This window comes from Phyllostomus discolor, chromosome 2, assembly GCF_004126475.2.
Source record: "Phyllostomus discolor isolate MPI-MPIP mPhyDis1 chromosome 2, mPhyDis1.pri.v3, whole genome shotgun sequence".
NCBI lineage: Eukaryota > Metazoa > Chordata > Mammalia > Chiroptera > Phyllostomidae > Phyllostomus > Phyllostomus discolor.
The window spans coordinates 190,439,215-190,465,340 of record NC_040904.2 but is presented as its reverse complement, the minus strand read 5'-3'; the positions used below and the strand labels follow the sequence as shown (position 1 = coordinate 190,465,340).

Sequence of the window (26,126 nt, the reverse complement as noted above, 5' to 3'; positions counted from 1 at the left end):
CACCTGAGGGGATTGTGCAGCCACAAGAAACCATACCAATCACCACTTCTCCCCCTTTCCACACACACATACACACAGCTGCTTGTGGGCCTAGATCTGGCTTTGTCCTGTATCACTCGCCTGTACCACTGCACTCATCTGCTGCTAGCCCCTCCAACTGTGCACCTGCATACCTCTGGAGAGAGCCCTGTCTCTTTTGCCTTGGCAAGACCCAGCAGCCACAGTAGTGCACATTAACAACTAGAGACCCTACAACTGCCAGTGAGCACGTAGTTGGCACTAGAACTTGCTGCATTCCCCAGCCCCTCCCACTACCGTGTGTCTGCAACCTGCCCTGAGCTCTACATAGGCACCTACTGCTGGCCCTCTGCAACTGAAGCTGCAGGTGCCACGTAAGACTCCAACAGACATTCCAGCCACTGAAAATATCCCACAGTGCTTGCCAAGGCTTACAGAGTAGTTGGTTTGATGGACTCCTGTGGCCAAAAAGACATCATGCCCCCCGTGCCCTGTGCCCCCATGTGTCCCTGCACTTGGTGCCCTGTACCACTGGGGACACGACATGCTCCAGAGTACCTCCACCTGCAGGTGAAAATTTCCCCTTGCTGAAGTCAGTCCACGAAATCTGGAGGAAATGACTGCTTCTTCCAATGTGCAGACACCTACTCAAGGCTACAAGGATCATGAAGACCCAGGGAAATATGTTTCCACTAATGGAATACAGTGCACTTCCAGTAACCAGCCCCAAAGAAATGGAGTTCTAGGAATTGCCCGAAAAAGAATTCAAAATAATCGTTTCAGGGAGCTACAAGAGCACACATTACTGAACAAAGAAAAATGGGGGTTTGGATGCCTGTCACCACAAAAGCCAAACTTGTGAGTGGGTGCTGATGCAAAAGGAAAAGGTTTTGTTCAGATGCTGAGCCATCTGGGAGAATGAGGGACTCCCTCTCTCAAAGCTCATCTCTGCAAACCCAGATAAAACCCAGCCATCCTCAGCAAGACCAGAACAAAAGGAATGACCCAGAATTACTGCCCCATTTTAAAGTACCATCCTATGGGGCCCTAGGCAGCTACTCAGAGATCATCCAGGTGGCTTACCTTGTTCTCAGCTGCTGTCCAGCTTCGGGCCCCCTCCTGGAGGCTGTGTATGGAGCTGGTACAGCCATGGCCATGTGGCTGCCAGGGCCAAAGGTCACATGCTCCTAAATGGAGAGCACCCAAACACACTAGCAAATGCTTAACCAGGTCAGGGAGAGAGGAAGAGAAAGAGGAGAGATAGACTACCTTCTGACTACCTCCTGGACGCTATGGGCCACGTGACTGCTAAGTGAGGGACGAGCAAGAGAGAGCAGGTTCCAAGCAACAAGCAATGAGTAAGGGAGCAGAGCTGGTCCTAAACAGCAAGCAAGGAGCAAGAAGGAGAGACAGTTTCTTTGTTCCCCTGGGGCTATATCCATTTTGGGTATGGGCTGGGCCAGGTGCTTTCTCAGAAAAAGAATCAACTTCCTAAACTTTCACATACTTTTGGTGGGTCCACCTTCCAACCAATTCCTTCTTTCCCCAGAAAAAAAAGGGTCCAGAACCTCTTCCTGCCACCCTTCTGGTTTCTATGGCCATGTGCCTGCCTTCCCCTGGTCCCACCCTCATTCTGGCACGGAAGGCTGAGGGCAAGGGCTTTTCCCCTTATCCTATTATCTTTCTAGCTTTTGGCCTGCTAGTGGCCATATCCATTCATCTTTCCAGCTTTCTGTGTGTACTAGGGCCCTGTCCATTCACATTTTCAGCTTTTAGCACACTCAGTGTAAGAACTTTCCTCTCCCCTGACTGGGGTGGATCAGTTGGTTGAGCATCCTCCTGCAAAGTGAATGGTCGCCAGTTCAGTTCCCAGTCAGAGAACATGCCTGGGTTGTGGGCCAGGTCCCCAGTTGGGGGATACATTTGAGAGACAACTGATTGATGTTACTCTCACACATTGATGTTTCCCTCCCGCTCTTTCTCACTCCCTTCACCTCTCTCTAAAATAAATAAATAAAATCTTTTAAAAAGAACCTCCCTCTGCTGCCATTCTGCCACCATTCTGCCAGTGGGGAGAGATTCCCCTACTCTGCTGGGTCCTGAGGCTGCCCGGCTTCCCTGCCCTCCAGGCCCCTCCCAGGAAGCTCCACTAATTCTGAGGGAATGCTCTGCTGTGGCCAGGACCAACCACTGCTCCCACTGCGGGAGGCAACACCCTGCCACTCCTGGTGTCCTCCAGGGTTCCTGCTGACTGGGGCCAAGCATTGCACCACCAAGATGCTGTGATCAGCCGAGCTTCCAGGCTCCTTGCCCTGCCCTCAGAGGGTGCTCCCTCCTTCATGCAGCTTGTCACAAGTGCCTTAGCTTGGCTTGTTGAGAAGGGGCGGCAAAAGATAGAGTCTTGTCCACTGGTAACAAACACAGATAAGTAGCTTAATGATATCAGTAAACCAATACAAGAAGACGAGAAGTTCAACAGAGATAAAAAACATAAAAAAGTCAAAATTAATTTTGAAGCAGAATACATTGAACTAAAGAATTCAACAGAGGGCTTCAACAGCAGACTTGACTAAGCAGAAAAAAAATATCAGTGAGCTAAAATTAGTGCAGAAGACAGATTGAAATTATGCAATCAGAGGAACAAAAAGAAAAAATAATGAGAAGGAATTTTAAAAAGCCTATGGGACATATTGGACACCATTAAGAGAAACAAAGTAGGTGCCATTGGAGTCCCAGAAGGAAAAGAGAAGGAGATGGGGTAGAAATCTCACTTAAAGAAATAATGGCTGAGAACTTCCCTAAGTTCTGGGGAAAGATTTGGATATCCGAGTTTATAAAGCTAATACATCACCTCAAAATTTCAATGCAAAACATTCTTCAGCAAGACAAACTACAATAAAACTGTTTAAAATTAAAGACAAAGATATAATTTTAAAAGGAGCTAGAAAAATAATTTTTCTTATCAAAGTAACTTTCATAAGGCTATCTATCAGTTGTGTCTCAGCCAAAGACCTTGCAAATCAGTAGAGAATGGGATGATACATTTATCAATTCCTCAGTTGATGGACAGAATATAATATCCCTTTTAGAATGAAATGTTCATCTAAAGGGAAGCATGAAAAATGTCATCACATCAGCATCGAGTAGGGTATGGAATACAGGATACATATGCTTTGATGTGGAATAATAAGAGCTAGAATATGAGTTATGCATTCCCCTTTTATCTCCTCTCTCACCCACACCAGAGGAGGGCATAGATGGGAGGGAAGAGAAAGGTTCTCCAGGAGGACATGGCCACATTGCTTAGTAGGCCCTTCCCAGTCCCATCAGACTGGTGGTTTGTGTAAACCTCAAGGCTAGGCAAACACCACCTTTCAGAAGCTTACTCTGATCTCTCAGGTAGTTTTTAGTTCTACATAACCCCACAGAATATTGAATTTGCATTTTACACTTTTTCCCCACAGTATTGTAATGCTGAGTAGAAGAAAGAGCCTGTTGTTTGAAATCAGACAGTACTAAATACTAATTCTGCCTGGGGAAGTTACCTGTTTATGGGACTCAGTTGTTGTGAAAATTAAATAAAATAAAATAGGGGGAATGTCTGTGATATAGAATAGAAGGGACTCAATCATTTAGTGAATTTGGCACTCCTTCTGAGGTTATATGTATGTGTGTAAAATCTTAGGGCATTTGCTTGAAATTTCTTGAAGCAAACAATATATATAAAATGAGTCGCAAAGTTCTGAGAATCCCTGACTGTACCAACTCCTTGATGGCAGTGCATTGCTAGGTCACGTCCTTGACCTGCCCAAACTGGCAGTATCCGTTTCTCTTTTCCTATATACTTTTCTTGCCTTTGCTTGTTTCAGGATGGTAGCTTCCTGATCATTGTCAAGGCCCCCAGAAAGTGATTGTAGCGGCTTCCACTTTCCTTTGAAGATGCACACACACCACTTGCGTCTCATTTCCAGCTCCTTCTTTCATCATTTAGTATTTTTTGTATGGTTGTCCACTGCCTTTGCATCCAGACAATTGTGGATTCGGATCCTAACTCTACCTAGCACCTCGCTTTATCTGTAAAACAAAGTTTAAAAAAATCTATGTTGTAAAGTTCTAAACATAAGGATACAATGCCTAATGTGTATATGATGCTTAAAGGTGACAAATCAGTGCAACAGGAAGGAGCTCACTCTTTGGGGTGTGTCTGGTTTTCAGGCAGTTGGGCCCTTTAAGTGGGCGTCGCCCTAGTTTCCTGCGCAAGTCTCCCCGCCCCAGCTGGGGCTAGGGGCGGTGGCCCTCTAACCCGGAACTGACGGCCTTGCGCAGCCCGCGCAGCCAATCCGAGTCCCGGAAGGAGGCATTCGGTGGCGCTTCTGCGAGTGAGCGAGAGCGGTACTGCTAGCCGGTGGAGGGCGAGGCTGAAGCCTGGTGTTCCATGCCTCCCTCTTCTTGGGATTCCTTTAAGGAAGGCGGGGGAACAACGTGCAGCCTAATCTCCCCGCCTTGCGCATCCGTTCCCCAAATAGAGGCTCTTCATTCCCCATCGCCGGTTCCCCTACGTGGGCTGAGCGCACCTTCCGCACACGCGGCCCGGCTGCGGCTCCCTGACTCATTACAATCCCGTACTAGTCCCAGTCCCTGCCCTGTCGCCCCGCCGGAACGGTGATCGCCAGCCCCACCGTTCTTCCGCTGCCATCGCTGCCAGCACCATGGGCAGTGAGCAGAGCTCCGAGGCCGAGAGCCGACCCAACGATCTGAACTCCTCAGGTCGGTGCCCTAACTTCCACCTCCTCCAGCCAGTCGTGCCGGCGTGCGTAGCCTGCTGCCTCCCAGCCTAGAAGGTCTGGGACCCGTGAACTGGGACGCACAGAAAACCTTCATTGTGCTTTTTTTTTTTCTTCTTAAAAAAAAAAATCCTAACCTTAAATCCCTTGATGGATGTGAGTGCCTGTCTCCGCAAGCTAAGTCAGCATAGGCGCCCATACCCATTATTTATTGTCAAAACAGCTGTTTTTCCCAGCCACAACCCGTTTAAAAGATGACCTGATTGATTATTGGCTTTGGTACTCAGACTGACACAGTGACGCTTGGTTCTCACGGTGGATGGATCGTAGACGGAACCTCTAAGAACAGGTTCCTTCTTAAAAATGGGTCTTAGAGGTTCCTTTTCAGAAGGGATGTGTGACAGGTGTACAGCCTTTTAACCCTTGGGTGCGTTAGGTAAAGTACCAAGAGACGTTTTTTAAAGAGCAATAAAAGTAGCAGAGATTCTGGAAGAGTGAATGCCATGCCATGGGAGACTCTAGCCTCTAGGAGGCAGGGCAGTTCTGTGGCATCCGTGGACCAACCTTTGAGAACCTGACTGATGAGCTTGCAAATACTACCTTATAGAGTGTAAAATACTTTGAAGGTGTGTTCTGGCCCCAATCAGGAAAGTATATGGTGAGTGGAGGATGTCTTGGGTTAAGAAGTCCTTAGTGGTTTGAATCGCTTCCTACAAAATAGGTTACATTTTCCTGAGACCTGAAATTGACCACCTCTCTGGCAGTCCTCCCAAGTTTTTTAATTTTGCCTCAGCCTAACCTTCTGGACTAATGCCTGTAACTTTAAGGGTGAGGTGGCTGGTGGCTGAGAAATACACCCATTATCTAGGGTTGAGTGTCAGGGCTTTTTTTGTTTTGTTTTGTTTTTTCCATAAGTAGGACCTGTTAAACATGGGTGGCTAGACAGCTTTGCAAATGCTGTGTCACAGGGATGGGTCATGTATACCAACAATCTGTAAACCTCCAGTTCCTTTCCTAACCTGTGTCTAGTGCTGTTGATCTTGGACAAATCACAGCCAAATTTAGTACCCTTATTTCTTCATTGGTAAAATAGGGACAGACATAAAGAAAATCAAAGAATTTATTATTTTTATTTTTTTAAAGATTTTATTTATGTATTTTTAGAGAGAAGGGAGGGAGAGAGAGAGGGAGAAAAATATCAATGTATGTTTGCCTCTCACATGGCCCCCACTGGGGACCTGGCTCACAACTTAGGCATATGCCCTGACTGAGAATCAAACCAATGATCCTTTGGTTTGCAGCCTGAGCTCAATTCACTGAGCTACACCAGCCAGGGCAGATCGATCAAAGAATTAAAAATTAAAAACACAATCTGCTGTTCATTTGTGTATTGCATAGTAAAATATTTTAAATTGCAAAAACAATTTCATATATATTCCTGTAACGTTTGAGTTTTTTAAACTACTATAGAAAATAGAGGTCTTCCCTGATTCTTGTCCCTTACTTATGACCCCACTGCAGGATAAATCCAGTTAGCATTTTTTTTGTTGTTGTATAAAAATATTCTGTTTACTGACTACAGTGAAGCAGCTTTGGTGAGACAGAGGTGACTAAATAAAATAATTTTATTTTCAGTGACTCCTTCTCCAGCTAAGCATAGAGCCAAGATGGATGACATCGTGGTTGTAGCTCAGGGCTCCCAGGCCTCACGGAATGTCAGCAATGATCCTGATGTCATCAAATTGCAAGAGATTCCAACCTTCCAACCACTTTTGAAAGGTAAGGGCTTACATTTGACTTTCTGGATTTGCTGGAAAGGTTTGCATAGCCCACTACTCTCCCCAGATACCTGTGTGCTTTACTCACCTCCTTTAGGCCTTTGCTTAAATGGCATCTTCTCTGTGAAGCCTTCCATGACTGTCTCATTTAGAATTGCAGCCCTTTTCCCTGCCTGTTTTCCTCTGTTGCACTTATTCATTTTTGACCTGCTGCATAGTTTATTTTGTTACTGTCTGTACTTTTCTGCTGCAGTAGAATGTGTGCTCCATGACAGCCTTGGTTCCACGTGTCAAATCCTCAGCACTTGGACTGGAGTTTGATATAAAGTAGGATCTGAATAAGTGAGTGAGTGAATGATGTTGGAGTTGGCCCTCACCTGTTATAGTTCCATGATTTTTATTCTTCATCTGGACTGTTGGTAGACTAGTTCAGATGCACCCATATGAAGATTTTCTTCATAGAGGAAAATCTCCATGACCACTGATACACTTTCGATTACTGTATTTTTCAGACTGTAAGATGCCCTCTCCCCACAATTTGGGAGGAATATGGTTGTTAATGCTGCTGTTGAGTTCTGTTTACATTTACTTATTGGTGAAATATTATGTAATTTATGTTATTAAATATTTTACCACATTTTTTGCTTAAAGTTTTTTTTCCCTATTTTCCTCTAAAATCTAGGTGCATATTATGGTCCAAAAAATACATGTATATAATTCTGGCAACCATATTGAATGAGAGGAAAATGTATATATTGAGGGGAGAGAGTGACACAAGCCATCAGCCCTCCTCATTAGTGTATATTGAGGTAGTTACCTTTTGATATGAATTTTACTGTTCATTTAATAATTCTATATTTTATTTATATTAGTAAGTATATTAATTTATTTTATTATTTTCATATCTCCATTGAGTGGGGTTTCTGCTATAAGAATCTCTCTTTCTGTCTCCCTCTCCCCCAAAAGATTAGGAGGCATAAAATGAACATAATGTCCTCGATTTTTTAACCTGGTACAATGTATAGGAATATAAGTCATCTTACATTTACATACTTTTTAAAAAAAGATTTTATTCATTTATTGTGAGAGAGAGGGGAATGGAGGGAGAAAGAGAGGGAGAGAAACATCATTGTGTGGTTGCCTCTCATGTGCCCTTAAATGGAGACCTGGCCCACAACCCAGGCATGTGTCCTGACTGGGAATTGAACTGATGACCCTTTGGTTTGCAGGCCAGTGCTCAATCCACTGAGCCACACCAGCCAGGGCTATATATCTATTTTAAAGGCCTCTCCATACACATATCATTCCTTTAATTCTTATATTATTAAATATGTTTGAATGATTTGTGCTAGATCAGTTAGACAGCTGGCCAATAGAGAGGTTGAATTTGAACCTTCATCACTGATATAAAATTCTATAATAGTTAAGTATTCCACACTATACTTAAAAAAAGAAAAATATAAAAATAAATGGTACTTTATAGATGATCCATATATATCAACCCATTCTTCCTAGCACTTCATCTGCTTTACCAATGAGGCAATACAAGCTTTTAGTCCATTCCCCACAGTCCTTAGACTTAGACTTTGGTAAACTCTTCTGGCTCTTACATAAAACAACACATTATATCCTGTTATCCAGCTTCTTATTAGTTTTCATGATTTTGAGGGTTGATGTGATTCTCCATCTTTTTATTAGTTTTCATGATTTTGAGGGTTGATGTGATTCTCCAAAAAAGCCAACATTAATGAAATTTCCACCTTCACATATCCTTGTACAATAGTATTAAAAGATGTAGCCTTGATCTTTGGAAACTTAGAGGTGGATATTGGTTTTCTCTACTCCCTCCCTTCTGGAATTGAGTGCGGTACTGCTCACAGTCAGAATTTTCCTGGCTCTGTTTCCTGTTAGTGCATCCTTTCTCCTCCCAAAGTCTTCTACTCCTGGGTAAAGCCTTATGTGACCAATTTTTGTCTCTGCTTTAGGGAAATACTAAAAAACAAAAAACAAAACCCCCTAGAACATTGAGATATATTTAATAATTTTCTGAGATTATGTTTCTTTTTTAAGCATTTGAAATAATTCATTTTTTATGATAATAAGTTGACCAGTAGGGAAACATCTGGGAAAAGGCGTGGTGTTAAGGGAAGTTAACCTCACATTTAAAATGATCACTGGGAATTTGTAAAGTGAATAATGAATGGTAGAGTTAATGCAGTGCAACTGGACTTGGTTGCATTGATACCTAAGTTTTCATTGGACTTGGCCACCAACTAGCTGTGTTGCTCTGGTTTTGTTTTTTCACCTCTTTGAATTTTGGTTGTGGAGAACATTGAGAATAGGTATGAGGGAGGAAAGCTAGTGAGTAGCAGGTTGCAATTAAGAGATGATCTAGGATTTGGAAATACAGAGAAATCATTTGATGAGAGTGGCATGAAAATAGAAATAGCAACATGTGACAATGGCCAGACTGCAGGAAACAAACAAAGCAAGTGAGCATTTAAGTTGATGCTCGTGTTTCACTGTGAAGTAGAAACACCTTGGACAGTGATTGGAAAAGATAGGCAAAGGGGACAATTGGGCAGAAATAGTAAGTATAATTGTGATAATCATAATAGCTAATTCCCTCCCCCTATACCTCTGCACAATAGCTATTATTCTTTCTATTTTATAGGTTAAAACATTGGTGCTCAGAGCTTAAATTCAGTGCCTAAAATCACATAGCTGTAAGTGATAGCCCATCTTCTGATGGCATCAGGACATCAAGCGTTTAACAATTTTGTACATAGAGTACGACTCAGTTTCCAACTCTGGCAAAACCCATTGTTCAAGTCCCTAGGCTGTAATAGGAAATAGAGTGATGGGTGTGAGGCTGTGCCTCCTGCATTGCCCGGTAATTTGAAGCCCTGCCGGCTGCCTGCTGGGGCCACTCATCACTGTTGCCTTTATACGCTAATCTCTTTTTTCCCTTTTTGCTGCTTTCAGGATAAGGCTGTTTCTTGAAGTAGTAAAAGGGCCACACAGTGAGGGCTCTACCCCCCAGGTTTGATTTCAGAAAGCTTTTATTCAAGTTAATGACAGTTTATTCTTCCAAAACAATATATTCAAGTATTACACAGAGTTCACTATTGTTCCATAATGTCATATGATGTAATGCTAGCGCTGGTGGGTGATCTGCAGAGGCCGTGAGCAGGCGAGTTTGGGGCCATTTGTATGACTGAGGTAATGTTTGCATTTTTAATAAGCAAGCAGATTCTTTCTTTGGTCTTAACCCTTTTGGATAAGTGTACCAGAGTATAATTTATGCTCCATGCTAATGCCAAATATCTGCTCCTCTTTTTTTTTAAGTCAAAAGAATTTCTGTTTTTCAGTTTGTGTGCAAATTACCCAATTTATTTTAAAATGTAAAGCATTTAGTAGAAAATTAAAAAATTAGAAAGTAGCAATAAATGATCATGATAGAACACAAAGTCAAAATGTAGATTTGATGAAAATCAGATTCCCAGGGATTAAACAAGCTCTATAGAATTCTTACTTAAAACTTAACCACTCATATTTTTTAATGAACCCCATTATTTTATGTTCTATAAAAATGAAATATTCACAGATAAATGCAATGTTGTGTTATATATATGTGCATATATAAATTACATAAATAATTATTCCGTTTCCTTCTGGTGATGAATATATGTGTGCATACAGACACACATGCACAGGTACACATATGACATTCTTTGCAGCTGACCAATCATTTTTTGTTGTTGACCCTGGATACAACATAAGATTGTCTTGCTGCCTAATGAAGAGGCTGTCCTTGAACAGGGAAGGTCAAACATGTCCAGTAGTTGCTTTAGTGATACGAAATAGCTTTCTTGGGAGTTTTGTGCTTGGCTGTGAAGAATATAATATATTTTGGGCTAGAATGAGTCAATGGAAAAGGGTGATGAGGAGGACATGAGGAAGCTAGATTTCCAATGACTAGTTTCTCCACACCTTTCTCATCCACTTATCTATTAGCCAGACAATTAATATGAAGGTAGAGAGTCTTTGCACTTGTCAGACACCTGTCTTTTCCAGATGTCAGACCTCATCTCTGCATTGGAAAATGGGGTGTGAAAAGAGGGGACAAGAGAATGGATCTTAATCAGAGCATAGCCGTTTCTGAAAGTGGATCTAAGCCCAGGTCAATCTTAAGAGTATATTTTCCCCCAAACATCATATTTGAAAAGTTGTTAACTTATTCCTGATTACCTTGTTGTTGACTGATTTGTATGTGTAATGGCTCTTCAGTCAACCTTTTAAACAAGGATGCTCACCAGCAAAGTGAGCCTTACTCAGAAGAATGGGAAGCCCCAAGCGAAGGGTCCTTTAAACCAATTGAGGAGGTGAAGCCATTTGTAAGAGCAGCCTCACCCTTTTCCTCACTCCAATAACTCTCTGTGCCTGCATCCAGTTTTGTTTCTTTGGCACAAATCTCAGAGAAGGTATCTATGCCTTTCTCTGAAACTTAATGCTTCTTCATTTAATTTTTCCCTTCACCTGCTGGGTCTTTGCCTCTGTAGGTTCCTTGTCTCTAGCATCTAGTTTAGTGAACTTTAAGTAATTGTGAAATACAGACATCTAGGTCAGTGATTTTCAACCAGCGTGCCCCAGCACACTGTGGTGCCTTAAGAATTTTTAAAGTATGCAGTACCTGACTTTAGTCATGGTCATGGACCTCTTTTCCCTTAGATTGTTAAATAAAAAAAATGAAAACAGCCAACATAACAATAGCTGTCTGGTGTGAATGATTCAAAATTATACCTATTATTTTGTCATATCAGCAAAAAATATATTTGTTGATGTGCTGCAGAATTTTAGTAATTAATTTATATGTGCCATGAGATTAAAAAAAAAGTGTTGAAAATCACTGGCTTGGATGATTCTGTCTATAGCATAAGTTTCAACTTCTTGTCCATTGATTCAACTACGAACTAGTCAATACAGCCAAGTATTACTTTCACTTCAGCATGCACTGTTGTCTGCATATGTATGTGTTTATTTATTTAACAGACATTTACAGAACCTTATTTTTATTAGGAGAACATGACACATTCAGGTGCACTTGAAAAGAATGTGTTTTTGGGTACAGTGTTACAAGTCAAGGTGTGGTTGATGGTATTGTTTAAATCTTCTATATTTTTAATTCTATCACTTATGGAGAGAGGTATTAAAATTTCAAGCTGTGATTGTGAATTTGTCTATTGCTTTTATTTTGTCTCTGTTTTGGAAGTTTGTAATAAGGCACATACCCATTAATGATTATTATAATTGACCCTTTTATCGTTATGAAATTCCTTTTATCTCTGGTATTATCCCCTATTTTGAAGTCTGTTTTGTGTTATATTAATATAGTCATTTCAACTTTCTTACACTTAACTGTTTGCATAGTATATATCCTTTTCCATTATTTTATTTATTTTTAACCTATTTGTGTCTTTATATTTAAAGTGTACGTCTTGTAGACATTGTGTAATTGGGTTTTGCTTTTGTAACTAGGCCAACAGTCTGCCTTTTAATTGGGGAATAAATTGATGTGGTTGGATATAGGTCTACTGTTTTGCTCTTCATTTTCTATTTGTTACTGCCTGCTTTTGTTTTCTCTCATACTTCTTTCCTGACCTTTTTTGATCAAGTATTTTTTAGTATTTTGTTTTAATTCTATTAGGTTTCTTAGTCGTACACCTTTGCATTATTTTTTAAGTGATTGCTCTAGGAATTACAATAGCATGTCCTTAATATGTAATAGTGCAAATACCATTAATATTGCACTGCTTCACGTAAAATACAAGAACCTTTCAGTAGTCTGTTCACCCCGCTTCTTTGTGCTGTAGTTGTCATCAGTAATGCATCTCCGTATGTTAGAAATCCTGTAGCATAAATGTATTTCTTTTAACAATCATGAAGCTTTTAAAGAAATTGAGAAGAAAAAAACTGCAAAAAACCCATATTGATTGTTAGGTTTGCCCTCATGTTTACCATTTCTGGAATTCTTAATCCCTTCCTATAGATTCACATTTTCATTCGATATCATTTATTTTTAATCTGAAGAATTTAGATCCTTGCATGTTCACATCAGCTGGAAACATCTTTTTGTTTTTATTTATCTGAAAATGTCAGTTTTTGCCCATTTTTCATGCTACAGTGTTTTTTTTTTGTAATTACCAAGTGTTTGAGGAGATATTGTGAGCCTCTGAAATCTCATTTTGAACACAGTTTTTTCACTGGTTATAATATCTGTGGATGTTTTTTGCTTGCATTAATTATACAGTGATGGTTGCTTGGATTTTACTGTAAGGAGGACCTTGTCTGCTCCCCATGTATGTACTTATTTAAGCCAATGTAGAACAGTGAATTCCTATTTTATTCAGTGAGTTATAATCTGTTACAGTCATTATTTACTTTTATTCTCAAAATGCTCTAAATTTAGCTAGTCAGAGCCCCATCAGTCTAGCTTCCTATGTTCTTTTGACATTCTCATTACTCTTTGAACATGCTTTTGTTTTCTGACACAATATATAGACAATATTCCATACTTGCCTTGTCCTTTCCTGGCCTCAGCCCTCGAATCAGGCATTTCTCTAGGGGCCCTGGTTCTCTCAGTAGAATGTGGTAGTAAAACCACGTCCAGGCCCTCTCATTACATTTAGGAAGGAAATACACACACACACTTGCACCTATATTTATTTCTATATTTACTTATATATATTGAGAGTGATGAATCCCCACTAAGTGCTCCAAGTTCTTTGATTTATAGGTTTATAGTTTTTATCCAATAGTTTGGTCATTGTTTCGTCCAATATTTTTCTGTCCTCACCTCTCCTTTTTTGTGGGACTTTAATTTCTATGTTAGACCACTTGATATTTTCTCACAGGTGACTCATCTTTTACTTTAAAAACAAAACCAAACCTTTTTTTTTCTGTCTTTACTTTGGATAATTTTTACTACTATGTTTCCAGGTATAGTAGTCTTTATTTCTGTCGTATCTATGCTGCTCTTAATCCCATCCAATGTATTCTTAATTTCAGATAACAGTATTTTTTATACTAAATGTCCCTCCCTCACCCCCCTTTTAAAAAGGTTTTCATTTCTCTGCTATCGTGCTTATGTTTTCCTCTGCTTTTGGAATATATAGAGTATATTTATAATAGTGTTTAACTTTCTTATGTGCTAGTCCATCATTTCTGGATCTGTTTTTTCCTGAATGAACTTTCTCCTTGTTATAACTCATATTTTCCTGCTTCTTTGCATGCCTGGATTTTTTTGCCTAATCCTTACCCAAGGATATGTTTATTGATTTGAGAGAGAGAGGAAAAGGGGAGAGAGAGAGAGAGAGAGAGGGATGTAAAAGAGACACATTGATCAGTTGCCTCCCAAACCTGCAGCCTAGGTATATGCCCTGACTAGGGATCAAACCTGCAAACTTTTGGTGTATGGGACGATGCCCCAGCCAACTGAACAACCTGGCCAGGGCTGGAAATTTTTTATTGTATGCCAAATATGGCATATTTTATGTTTTGGGGTGCTGGATTTTGTTTGTTCCTTTAAAGAATATTAGACTTTGTTCTGGTATAAGGTCGTCACTTCGAACCAATTTGGCCCTTTCTAGGTTTGCTTTTAAGCTTTGCTAGGGCTCACCCGGCAGCCTTTAGTCTAGTTTGACGAAGCCTCACTGCTAAGGCACTGCCCTTCTGCGTGCTCCACTGTTGCCCCATGTATTTTGAGGCCTTTCCACGCTAGCTGGTGAGAACATGCACTGCTCTTAGCTCTGTATGAATTTCAGAAATTGTTTGGCCTACTGCTTTCCTGTAGTTCTTTCTTCAACCTTGTGGAATCTTGCTTCATAAATGTGCAACTTAGTGTATAGCCAGGGATTTGAGGGTGTCCTGTGCAGATCTCGTTGGAGCTCCCTCTTCTCCTGCATTCCGTTGTGTAAATTCTAGAATGTGAATTCTAGGTGTCTAGCACCTCAGTCTCTTCAAACTCCACACTCTCTTCAAGCCTTCGAACCAAGGCTGCTGGGTTCTTTATGGGTATCCCTCTCTGGTCTGGAGAAATGGTGGAGCTCACTTATTTTCCCTTTCTCGGGAATCAAAGTCCTGCCTTGCCTGCTACACAATTTATGAAAAGAGTGTTTTGTGTATTTTGTCTGGTTTTTTACTTCTTCATGACCAGAAGGCATTATAGCAGTTAATCTTTCATGAACAGAATCAGAAATCCTCTAAAAAATGCTTTTTAATCCATATTTTTCTGTTTATTACTACCTTTTCCATTTTATTTGAGAGCCCCATGCCAACAACCTTGATTATTGAATTGATCATTCATTTCTGCAGTATATTGGTAAAAATCTGCTAAGAGCCTGATAATATGCCAGGCAATGCAGATACCAAGAATATAAGACACAGTTGTAGCTTATGGTTTTGTGAGTGATTCAGACAGGTTAATAGCTCATAATAAGATAGTCTGAGTAATACTCACCATGTGCCCAAAAGACTACACATACATAGGAGAAAGAATCACTAGTTTGACCTGGGAACTCGGGGCAGGTTTCACAGCAGAAGTCACACTGGAGCTGAGCTTTGAGAGAACAGGAGATAGTCACCTACAGAAGATCGGGTCAGGGAGGGTATTCATGGTGTAAAGAGTCTTCCACATAAATAAAAGTACATAATTAAAAGGTACCAAAAGAATTCTTGCCCCAAATTATACCTGGGATATACTTAGGTACCAGTAAGTATGCAGGTTAAACTCTGATTTCAATTTCAAGCCATATTAAACATTAACTTACTGGAATAATTAATTGTCAGGTTGTTTATAACTGATTACTCATTCTTTTTTGGTTCTTTAAACTTTTAGTTTGTGTTATATTATGAGTTTAAATAAAATATACATGGTTTACTTTAGCTAGTACCCAAGGATATATTTTTGTTGTTTTTTTTTTTTTATTTAAATTGATTTTAGTGAGAAAAGGGGAGGAGGGTGGAGGAGAGACATAGACAGAGATTTATTTTTCCATCTATTCATGCATTTGTTGGTTGCTTCTTGTATGTGCCCCAACTGGAGATCAAACCCACAACCTTGGTGAATTGGGATGATGCTCTAACCAACTGAACTACCCAGTCGGGGCAAGGATATATATTTCTAAACAGTGTCATTTCCTGTCTGAGCTAGCCAATTACTCCTAGAATATGACAATAAAGATATATGTATATATTTCCTTTTATGGCTCTGGTTTGTTAGCAGTTTCTGCTAAATGACAGCCTAGAAATATTCTAAGGCTGTTTTCTACTTTTCCAAAAAACACATATAAAAATTCTTCTGTTCTTAAACACCAGTACTGGCATTGGAGACTGAAATGTTTAGGAAAGATGAGCTTTAAAGGTATTCCTAGAATAAAGGAAAAACATTGTACCCCCCCAACCCCCAAATTTTGACTGGCTATTGGACAGATTAAGTTGATGCCAATTGTATAGTATTTGGAACTGGGCACGAGTGGAAGTCATATGCTCTTTTTAGAATCATGATGTTTCATGTATTCATTCAACCATATTCACTTCAGCTTGCTGTTCATCAGATACTGTGAGACTTAGAGATACAAAAACAAAAAGCATTATTCTGTCTCATGTGGAGCTCACAGTCCAGTGAGGGAAACTATGTTTTCATTAACAGACAAATTGTGACTCAACATGATAACTGCTATAAAGTGTAACCCTTTGGAGAACTTAAAGGATGGAACAATTTATTTAAAGAAAGGTAGGAAAGAATGACTAGAAAGAACCAGAACAACTTAGAAGAATTTATATTCATGGTCTTGATAGTAATTATTTTCAAAACTTTATTATGCATAAGAAACTACCTGGAGAAACTTTTTTTTTTAATGCTGATTATAGAGCCCGAAACTCAGAGAGAGAATCTATTCAGTAGGTTGAGGTTTAAGGCATCTATATGTTAAACTAGCATTCTAGGTGATTCTGAAATGGGTCCATGGAGCACATTTTGGAAGAAATTGAACTAGAACTTAAGTTTCCTACTTGAGATCACAGAGCTGTTAAATCATTTAACCAAATGACTTAGGTGTTTTAAAATCTGGTTATCAAAAGAGTATTTTCAGTATGCTAGTAGGTTCTTACTATTTTAGGATGAACTCTATTTTTAAAATTGATTCACATTGAATGACTGTACATTAAATTTTGGGCTCATTGACAATTCATTGTTTGAGGAAGAATCTTTTAAACAGGTTTTCATAATGTTTAAATATTTTTTCTATCAAAATTCATTTTCACAAAATTCAAATTTTGCATTTCAGTGAAATGCAAAGTGATATTGTAAAGAATGAGTTTGAATAGATAATAATTTTCCTTATTGAGCTGATTAAAATCATTAACAAAAGTTTCTAAACAGGTTTTTAAATAAGTTTATCAACATGAATGTGTCAGTAAGCAAATATATTTAAACAACAATGCAGTTTTGAATTGCAAGATTGTTGGAGCAGGCATATCACAATTGGGGATAGCTGTGTTCTCCATTCAGTCTTTTTAATTGAGGGCTTTTCTTTAACATATAGTTAAAATACTAGTATCTTGTATTTCAATAAATCTTATGTCATTATCAAGGTTAATATATACCAGCTACAAGATAAGGAAACAAATGATAAGTCCCATGGAGAGAGTTAACAGTAATATAGGCCAGAGAGACACTGAAACATTCTATAATGCTAATAAATATCATAATTCATTCATATTTTGCCTTTTTTATAAGATGGCCTCCTTTTAATGTCGTTTTATCGCAGTGCTGTTTTTAACACTTTTGCCACTAGATGTCACTAGACAAAAACAATTAGTAAACTGCAACTGCTACAGCCTGTGGCAATATTTGCAAAAGCCTTTGGCTAATTAAAGTTTACTCTGTAGTATCTGGATTTTTCATAAAACCATGTACAGCTTCTAGCACAAGCTAGCTGGAGAATATACATGCTCTGTGACACATTAGTAATCTATAATTAGTTATTTTAATGTTTATCAGAACAGAAAAGGGAAAACTTTACTGCAATAGGAAACTTTCAGTGACCTTAATTTTTTGAAGAGAAAACTATTTCCAGGCTATCACTATACTCAAAAACAGTTTTACACCAAGAATTTCTCAACAGTTGGGATTGTATCACAATCATCTCTAGTTTCCCAGAGCCTAGCACAAAGTTTGACGCTTGGTAGGTATTCAGTGTTATTAAGCATTAGGGTATTGTATTATATTATATGTCATAGGGAGAAAAAGGTAGGCCATGATAGTCTCATTTGGGAGACAGAATCTGCAAAAAGCATATGTCCACAGCTCAGGGTAGTATCTGTGTACCACATGAGTGCTGTAGTCGTTAAATTCTGTGGTGTTTCAGAGGATTAGTAGCTCTTGGGAGGTAGGGTCAGGGATCAGAGGTGCCCTCAAGAAAGGGTATTTAGAGAAGAAAAGGTAGGTCAGGTACAAGTGAAGAAAGGAGTGGGGTCAGGGTTCAAGGGTAGGAAATTATATTCAGTAAATATTCAGAAAGGTAAGATTAAGGGCCCTGAATTTAAAGTTTATACTTGGACTTAATACTTTTTAGGGGGGAGGAGACATTAAAGAACATTGGGGTAGGTGAATAATAATAATATGTTTGGTAGTGCTTTGTAGTTTACAAAACACTAGCACTTGAAGAAGGGTGAATTAAAGATGATTATTCTTTGATTTTAAAATGCTGCTTCTCTAAAGTCTATTAGAAACACTTCTATTTAGCACAGTGCCTGGAATTTTAGTAAACCCTTAATAACTGATTCTTGTTGATAATAGTATTATTAAAACAGAAAAAATATATTAGGGGCATTCTACAAAATAATTGACCACTGTTCTTCATAAGAGTCCAAGTCATGAGAGGCCAGGATGACTGAAGAACTGCCAGAGACTGGAGCAAAGGAGACATGCAGTGTGAGGTCGAGTTGGACCCTAGATTGGAGAAGGGTATTAGTGGTAAAAATGGTAATTTGAATAAGACATGTTGTTTAGTTGATTGTATTGTCCTAATGTTAATGTACTGGTTTCGATAATTGTATGTACTACATTAATATTAGGGGAAGCTGGTAAAGGGAACATAACGTAACATAATATAACATAATTGGAAAAGATTGCAGTTCCATATTTGGACTGTTTTTCTGAGAGGTCAGATGCTGTAAGAAAGGCTTTAGAAGAGTCTCATACCTTGTAGATGTTTTAGGATAGACATTCACTAGGGTGGCTTAAGGTGGGAGTGAATTCCCCTGAAGACAGGGAAGCAGAACTTCTGAGGACCCTGGAGTCCATTTTAACGCCTCTGTACATGTTGTTGCTAAGAGATACATTTCTCCAGTGCTCTGGCTTTTTAGGCCACTTGAACAGTGGCTCGTCAGCGTTATTTAATACTTCCCACCCCCTTTTCAGGACGTGAACAGTAGTCTAAAGAGACGGAATTCCCAGGGCTTTACTGTCAACTCACACCTTGCATTTCAATTTTTAAAAATTGCTTTCTACAGAATTCTGACTTTGGTCTTTCCCTATATATTTCATCATCTTTACTTAGATTACCCTGCAGGCCCAAATAATCGTGGGGGGACATCTTGTCTTTGTAGAGGTATTGGGTATGCTTCTGTTCAAAATCAGTGCATGAATTTTACATATACTTATAACCTTGGAATTTTTTAAAATTCTCAATAAAACACACTTTAATATACGTATACCCCTGCACTTTAAAGGTTTATAATGAAAGGAAAGTCGGCATGCGCGTATCTGGACAGTCAGACCACTCTGACCTGCGGGAAACAAGGGAGCGGTTTGTAGGCTGTGCCTTTGGTGTAAGGGCGGTCCTGGATTCATACTGGCAGCTCAGAAGTATTTCCTCCTCTGTTTTCTGAAAGAGTTTGTGAAGAATGGGCACTTATTCCTTCTGTAATATTTGACATAATTCACAGTGAAGCCACTGGGTCTGAAATTTTTACCTCTTCTAATCCTGATTTTGATCATTTGTATCTTACTAATTTATTTGTTTTTTTGGTCAATCTGGCTACTGATTTGTCAGTTTTGTTGAACTGTTTTGTAAACCAACTTTGGTTGTCACTGGTTTTCTCTGTTCTTTTTCTGCTTTCTATTTCCTTGCTTTCTGTTCTGTTTTTATTATTTTCCTTTCTTCTGCTTGGTTTGGGTTTCATTTGTACTTCTCTTTCTAGTTTCTTGAGGTATAAGTTTAGTTTATTGATTAGACAGCTTTCTTTTTTTCTGAAATAGACATTTAAAAGCTATTATATCTCCTCTAAGCACTGCTTTAACTGCATCTCTTAAATTTTGATATATGGTCCTTGCTGGTGTGGCTCAGTGAATTAAGTGTGGGCCTGCAAACCAATAGGTTGCTGGTTTGATTCCCAGTCAGGGCACATGCCTGGGTTGCAGGCCACGTCCCCAGAAGGGGCACACAAAAGGCAACCACACATTGATATTTCTCTCCCTTTCTTCCCCTCTCTCTAAAAAATAAATAAATAAAATATTTAAAAATTTTTCGATATGTGTTTTCATTTTCATTCAGTTCAAAACACTTTTTATATCCTTACTGATTTTCTGTTTAGTTTTATCAATTATCAAGAGTGAGGTGAATAATTATTTATCTGTTACCGTTGAATTGTCTCTTGCTCCTTTCAACTCTGTGAGTTTTTCCTTCATTTTTTTTTTTTGAACTTTAAGTATTAGGTATATATACATTTACGATTATTATAACTTCCTAATGTAGTCACTTTTTATCATTATGAAATGCTCTGTTGCTGATAAAACTGTTTGCCTTAGTCTTTTTTACCTGATAACTAATATAGCTGCTATCTTGTAATTCTGTGTTATGTATATGTATATACAGACATATATATATTTGTTGTTCTTTTACTTTAAACTCATTTGTGTCATTGACTCTAAAGTCTCATATTAAAAATATATTTATATTATAAACCTAAAAATACAGTGTCATAGTTGTTGCTTTAGAAATGTTTATATCTTTCAAGTACATTAAGAGAAAAAATTATTAAGAATACATTTATATTTTATATTAACTCAAATATTTACTATTTTTGGTGTTTCTTATTGCTTCTTGTGGCTTTGAGTCACCAACTGGTATCACTTTCTTTTAACCTAAAGAGAGTTACTTCAATATTTCTTGTAATATAGGTCTACTAGCAATAAATTTACGAAGTTTTTGTTTATCTGGAGATATCTTTTATTTTCATTTTTGAAGGATAAATTTGCTAAATATAGAATTCTTGGTTGAAAAAAGTTGTTTTTCCCATAATTTTTCTGTATATCATTCAACTCTATTCTAATCTCTGTTGTTTCAGATAAGTCACTTTTCTCATGCTGTTTTCTAGCTTTTTCTCTTTGACTCTGGCTTACAGATTTTGTTATATATCTAGGTGTTGATCTCTTTTACTTAGAGTTTCTTTTTTTTTTAAAGATTTTATTTATTTATTTTTAGAGAGGGAAGGGAGGGAGGGAGGGAGGGAGAGAGAGAGAAACATCAGTGTGTGGTTGCTGGGGGCCGTGGCCTGCAACTCAGGCATGTGCCCTGACTGGGAATTGAACCTACAACACTTTGGTTCGCAGCCCATGCTCAATCCACTGAGCTACGCCAGCCAGGGGCTACTTGGAGTTTCTTGAGTTTCTTGAATGTGTTGATTAATGTTTTTCATCAAAGTTGACAAACTTCTGTCTTCTTGGATTTCCGTTGTGTATGTGTTGGGATGCTTGATGTTGCCCCATATTTCTGAAGGTCTGTGTATTTTTCTTCAATTTTTCTCTGTTATTAAAATTAGGTAATTTCTGTTTTCAGGTTCACCAAATCTTTCTCCTGCCACCTCAAAACTAAAGTAGGTTTTAAAAAAATTAAATTAAAAAAATGCTGTTGAATTGCTCTGGTGAATTTTTTATTGTAGTTATTGTAGTTTTCAACTCCAGGATTTCTTTCTTGCCATGGAAAATCTCTATCTGAGCATTCATTGTTGCCATACTTTTATTTTTTATTTCTTTTATTATGACTTTCTCTAGTTCTGTGCATTTATATGTAATAAGTGCTTTGAAATTTTTGTCTGCTATATTCAACTGTGATACTTAGGGAGTTTCTGTTGGCTGCTTTTTTCCTTGAGTATGAATTACACTTTCCTGTTTATTTGTATGTCTCTTAATTTTTTGTTGAGAACTGAGTACTTTAGATAATATAGGACCTATGGAGTCTGATCTCTCCAAGATTTGTGTTATTTTATTTTCTTTCATTGAATATTTGACAATTGAAAATGGTATATATTTAAATTATATAATTTGATGATTTGATATAAATATGTATTGTGACACAATCACCACACTGTAATTAATGTATCCTGTTGTTACTTTTTTCATTTGTTCATTGTTTCCTTGTTTGGTAACATGCTTATTACACCCATGAATTCTCACTTTGCTGTGATTTGCGGCCACTGATGTCTCTGCTCATTTTTTTAAACTGGTTTTTATTTTCAGTCTTTTCCCCCCAGGGATTGCCCCTATATCTACATGACTTACTAGTCAGCCAGTGCTTGAATAGAGGTTATACTGAACCACCTTGATGTAGTAGGTTTGGTCATCTGTCAGTGGATCTGTGTGAGGGTAAGTAGTTTACCTAAGTGAGGGTAGGGGTAAACATTCAAAGTTTAGGGTGTTTTCAAGTTGTTCTCACCTTTTATATTCCACTGGGCCTGTTCACCTCTTCGCTTGGCAAGTACACAGTCTCAGTGTCAGCCAGGAGTGTGTGACCTGTTGAATCCTCTCAGATTTTGCTGTAAAAGTATGCAGCCTCCGTCAGGAATAAACTTGCCCCAGCCATGACCACAACCTTGTGCTAGTAGACTGGCCCTTCCACTTGCCATCTCTGAGATAGTCAATTCCACTGACACCACCACTGAGCATGGTGCTACGCCCTGCTCCAATATTAAGTGAGCCTCTTCCTACTGCAGCAAAAAATTTTCTTCTTCTGGTAACCTGCCCCCATTCTGACGCAACATCCACTTCAACTGTCAGAATGCTACAGATTCCCACTGTTCTTATTCAGCGTCATGTTTTTTAGGCATAAATGTTTCTCAGAATATTGTATGCCTGTAGGTGGTTTTACAAGCCTCAGATGGGTTGTTTTTATGAACTTTGTCTAGTTTCATAGTGGCTGTTTGCAGAGAGGATTTGTTTATTGCCTCACTTGGCTATAGTAAGAAGTCACACCTGTCCCATCCATTTGCTTTTAATCTAGCCATGTGTTTATATTTAAAGGAGTTACTTGTAGCCAGCCTATACAGGGTGGTGCAAAAGTAGGCTTACAGTTGTAAGTATGTGAAATACAGAGTTTATTTTTGTATTGTTATTTATTAATTGTTGCATTATTTTCCATATGAACAACTGTAAACCTACTTTTGCATTACCCTGTAGTTGAGTCTTGCTTTTTTTAATTCATGTTGAATTCTCTGTCTTTTAAACAATATCTTTAGCCATCTTATATTAATGTAATTTCAGTGTAGTTGGATTAAACTCTCCCAATTTGTCATTTTCCATATGTTCCACATGTTCTTTATTTCTTTTTCCTGTTTTTTTCCTGTCTACTTTACATTAATCAATTCTTTTTATGACCTAATTTTTATCTCTACTATTGGCTTATTATTTAAGACATAAAATATTTTTGTGTGGTTGCCCTAGGGTTTAGAGTACATATCTTTGACTAATCACCGTTTCACATATTAGTGTAGGATTTTTATCACAGGAAGGTTTTTATACTCCAGTTTCCTTATCATATTTTGTGCTATTGTTATACATTTTTCTTTTACATATGCTGTAAACCCACAATACATTGCTATTTTTGCTGTAGATCAGGGGCGGCAAACTTTTTTCTGTAAAGGCCCTGATAGTATGTATTTTAGGCATCGTAGGCCATCTGGTCTTTGTCTCGACTACTCAGTTTTGTCGCTGTAGCGTGAAAGCAGTCATATACAATACATAAAAGAATGGGTGTTACAGTGTTTCAATACAACTTTACTTACAAAAACAGGAAATGGGTAAAATTTGACCCTTGAGCCACACTTTGTTGACCCCTGCTTTAGACAATCAATTATTTAGAGCTATTAAAATAGGAAAAAGGTATTTTATATTTACCTTCATTTCAGCTATTTCTAGGGATCATCATTTTTTATATAGATCCAAGTTTCTATTTGGTATCATATTCCTTTTGCCTGAAGAACTTCCTTGACATTTCTTGTAGTATGGATCTGTTGGTAATGAATTCTTCCAGGTTTCATAGTTCTGGAAAACTATTTCTCTGTAATTTTTAAAAGAAAATTCTTATCTTTTTTTGCTCTGTATGTAATGTATCTCTTTTTTCTGGTTGCCTTAAAGATTTTTTTCTTCTTTTCCTTTAAAAAAATTAAGATACAATTTAAATAAAGTAAAATTTACCCTTTTTGACATGCAGTTCTGTGACCATTGATGTTATCTGTACAGTTGTTTAACCATCCTAACAATCAGGATGTGAACAGATCCATCATTTTCAAAAACTCATCCTATGTCCCTCTATAGTCAGTTTCACTCCTCACCTCAACCTCGGACTTCCATTGGTCTGTTTTCTATCCCTACAGTATTGCCTTTTTTTAGAATATCATTTAAATGAATGTCATTTAAATGAAGGCTACATATGGTAATGTAGCCTTTTGAGTCTGGCTTCTTTCACTTAGAAAAATGTGTTTGAGATCCACCCATATGCTTGTATTAGGAGCTTGTTCTTTTTTTATTGCTGATCAGTATTCCATTTTATGAATCTACCAGTTTGTCTATGAAACCACTATAACAAGTTTTGTGGCTTCAACAATACATGGCAGGATTGTTTTCCAAAAAATTTAATAAACCAATTTATAGCAAAACCAACAGTATCTGAACATATCATATTCATAATATCCTCTTCAGCACAGGGCATTATTTAAATGTTTTTTTTCCTCCAAAATAGAAATGTCTTTTATTCTGATCATAAAAGTAATATGTGCTCATTAATAACTGTAGAGCTGTTTCCTCCATAAGTTAACAATTTCAGTCCCTTGTGTAACATGATGTTGTGTCACTCAGCCTTCTGGTCTAAAACATACTCCACTTTGGCCCTTCGAAAGCATGACCCCTAGCACTGAGCAAAGTATTCCAGGTATGAGCGGGATCTTCTGCTTTGCTCTGCATGCTGTTATTTCTTTTAATACAGTCCAAGCTTGGAGTAGCTTTTTTGGCAGCCACATGCAGTTGTGGCTGCCAAAACTGAATCGTCTAAAATCCTAAAGTGTTTTTCACGTGTGCTGCTGTTAAGTCACTCCTCCTTCATTCTGTATTTCTACAGGTAGTTTTTGTACCTTCAGTGCAAGACTTTATAATCATCTGTAATTCAGTGTCAGATTTGGCATGTGTTTTTAGCTTGTTGAGTTTTTTTTCTGAACCCCCATGATTAACCTACTATGAGTGACCTCTGATGAGGTCACTAAAAAATGTTCAATAGCACAAACCCAGGTCAGAGAGCCAGAGGAGAGCTCCTGCCGTATCACAGTTAACTGATATGGAACTCTTGCTATGTGTTAGGAATATTTTTAAATTTCTAATTTCTATTTAGTATTTTTTTGGCATAAGGAGATTGCCATCTTACATGTAATTAGTGAGAGGTAGTGTTCGGTATTGTGAGACTTATTGAGAGTCCTTTTTGTATGTTTTTATTAGCACCATGTTTTATTTTATATATATCATTAATACAGTGTCTATTATGGTGTCCTATGTATTACCACTACATATATTTATTACTCCTGCCATACTTATTTAAAATGTTGAAGCGTTTTTTTCTGAGATAGAAACCACATTGTAGACCATACTTCCCAAACTTATGGTGGCTGTGACCAGAGAGATAAAAATCACACCATTCAAAGGAGAGTAAAAATTCTATTTTAAGACCTGCTCCAAACCTAAATAGGGTAGCAATGTCATGACTGCTGCTAATTTAGACTACATGAAATCAACAAAGAGGAACTGTTAGTCAAGGGTAGTTAATATCCAAAAGCAAAGGAAATAATCCATAAATAAAGAAGTAAATTTCATCATAACATTCACTGTTTTCTTTGGATGTGGACATTGAGTAGTAGTAGATAAGCATATTATTAAAACTCTGTATCAGGGAATGTTCCATAGTAATACAATAAGGAAAATAGGACAAGGCATGAATTATTATGGAAAGGAAACCAGACTCATAAGGGGCACATATAAGAAAAGGTAAGTCATTTGGAAGTCTGGTCCAAGGACCAGAGGAAGGCTGACATTAACACTGTGGCCAGATGGGCTTTATCTTTCTGCTGTTCTTTCCATTTCCTGCGAATATACTAAAAAAGATTGAAACAATATCAAGACAGCCCCGCATGTTAAAAGTGCTAGATGGAAATGAAAAACAAT

At 38.1% G+C, this 26,126-nt stretch overlaps 1 protein-coding gene across 1 annotated transcript in view; it reads left to right on the top strand.

Annotated features, from left to right (window-relative positions):
• Positions 1-4,400: 4,400 nt before the first annotated feature.
• Positions 4,401-26,126, top strand: part of BORCS5 (BLOC-1 related complex subunit 5) — a 76,672-nt gene continuing 54,946 nt past the window's right edge. Inside the window, exons 1-2 of the mRNA XM_028532532.2 lie at positions 4,401-4,785; positions 6,438-6,581. Of these exons, the coding sequence (XP_028388333.1) occupies positions 4,728-4,785; positions 6,438-6,581 (202 nt within the window). The 5' untranslated portion in view covers positions 4,401-4,727. The remainder of the gene's footprint in view (positions 4,786-6,437; positions 6,582-26,126) is intronic.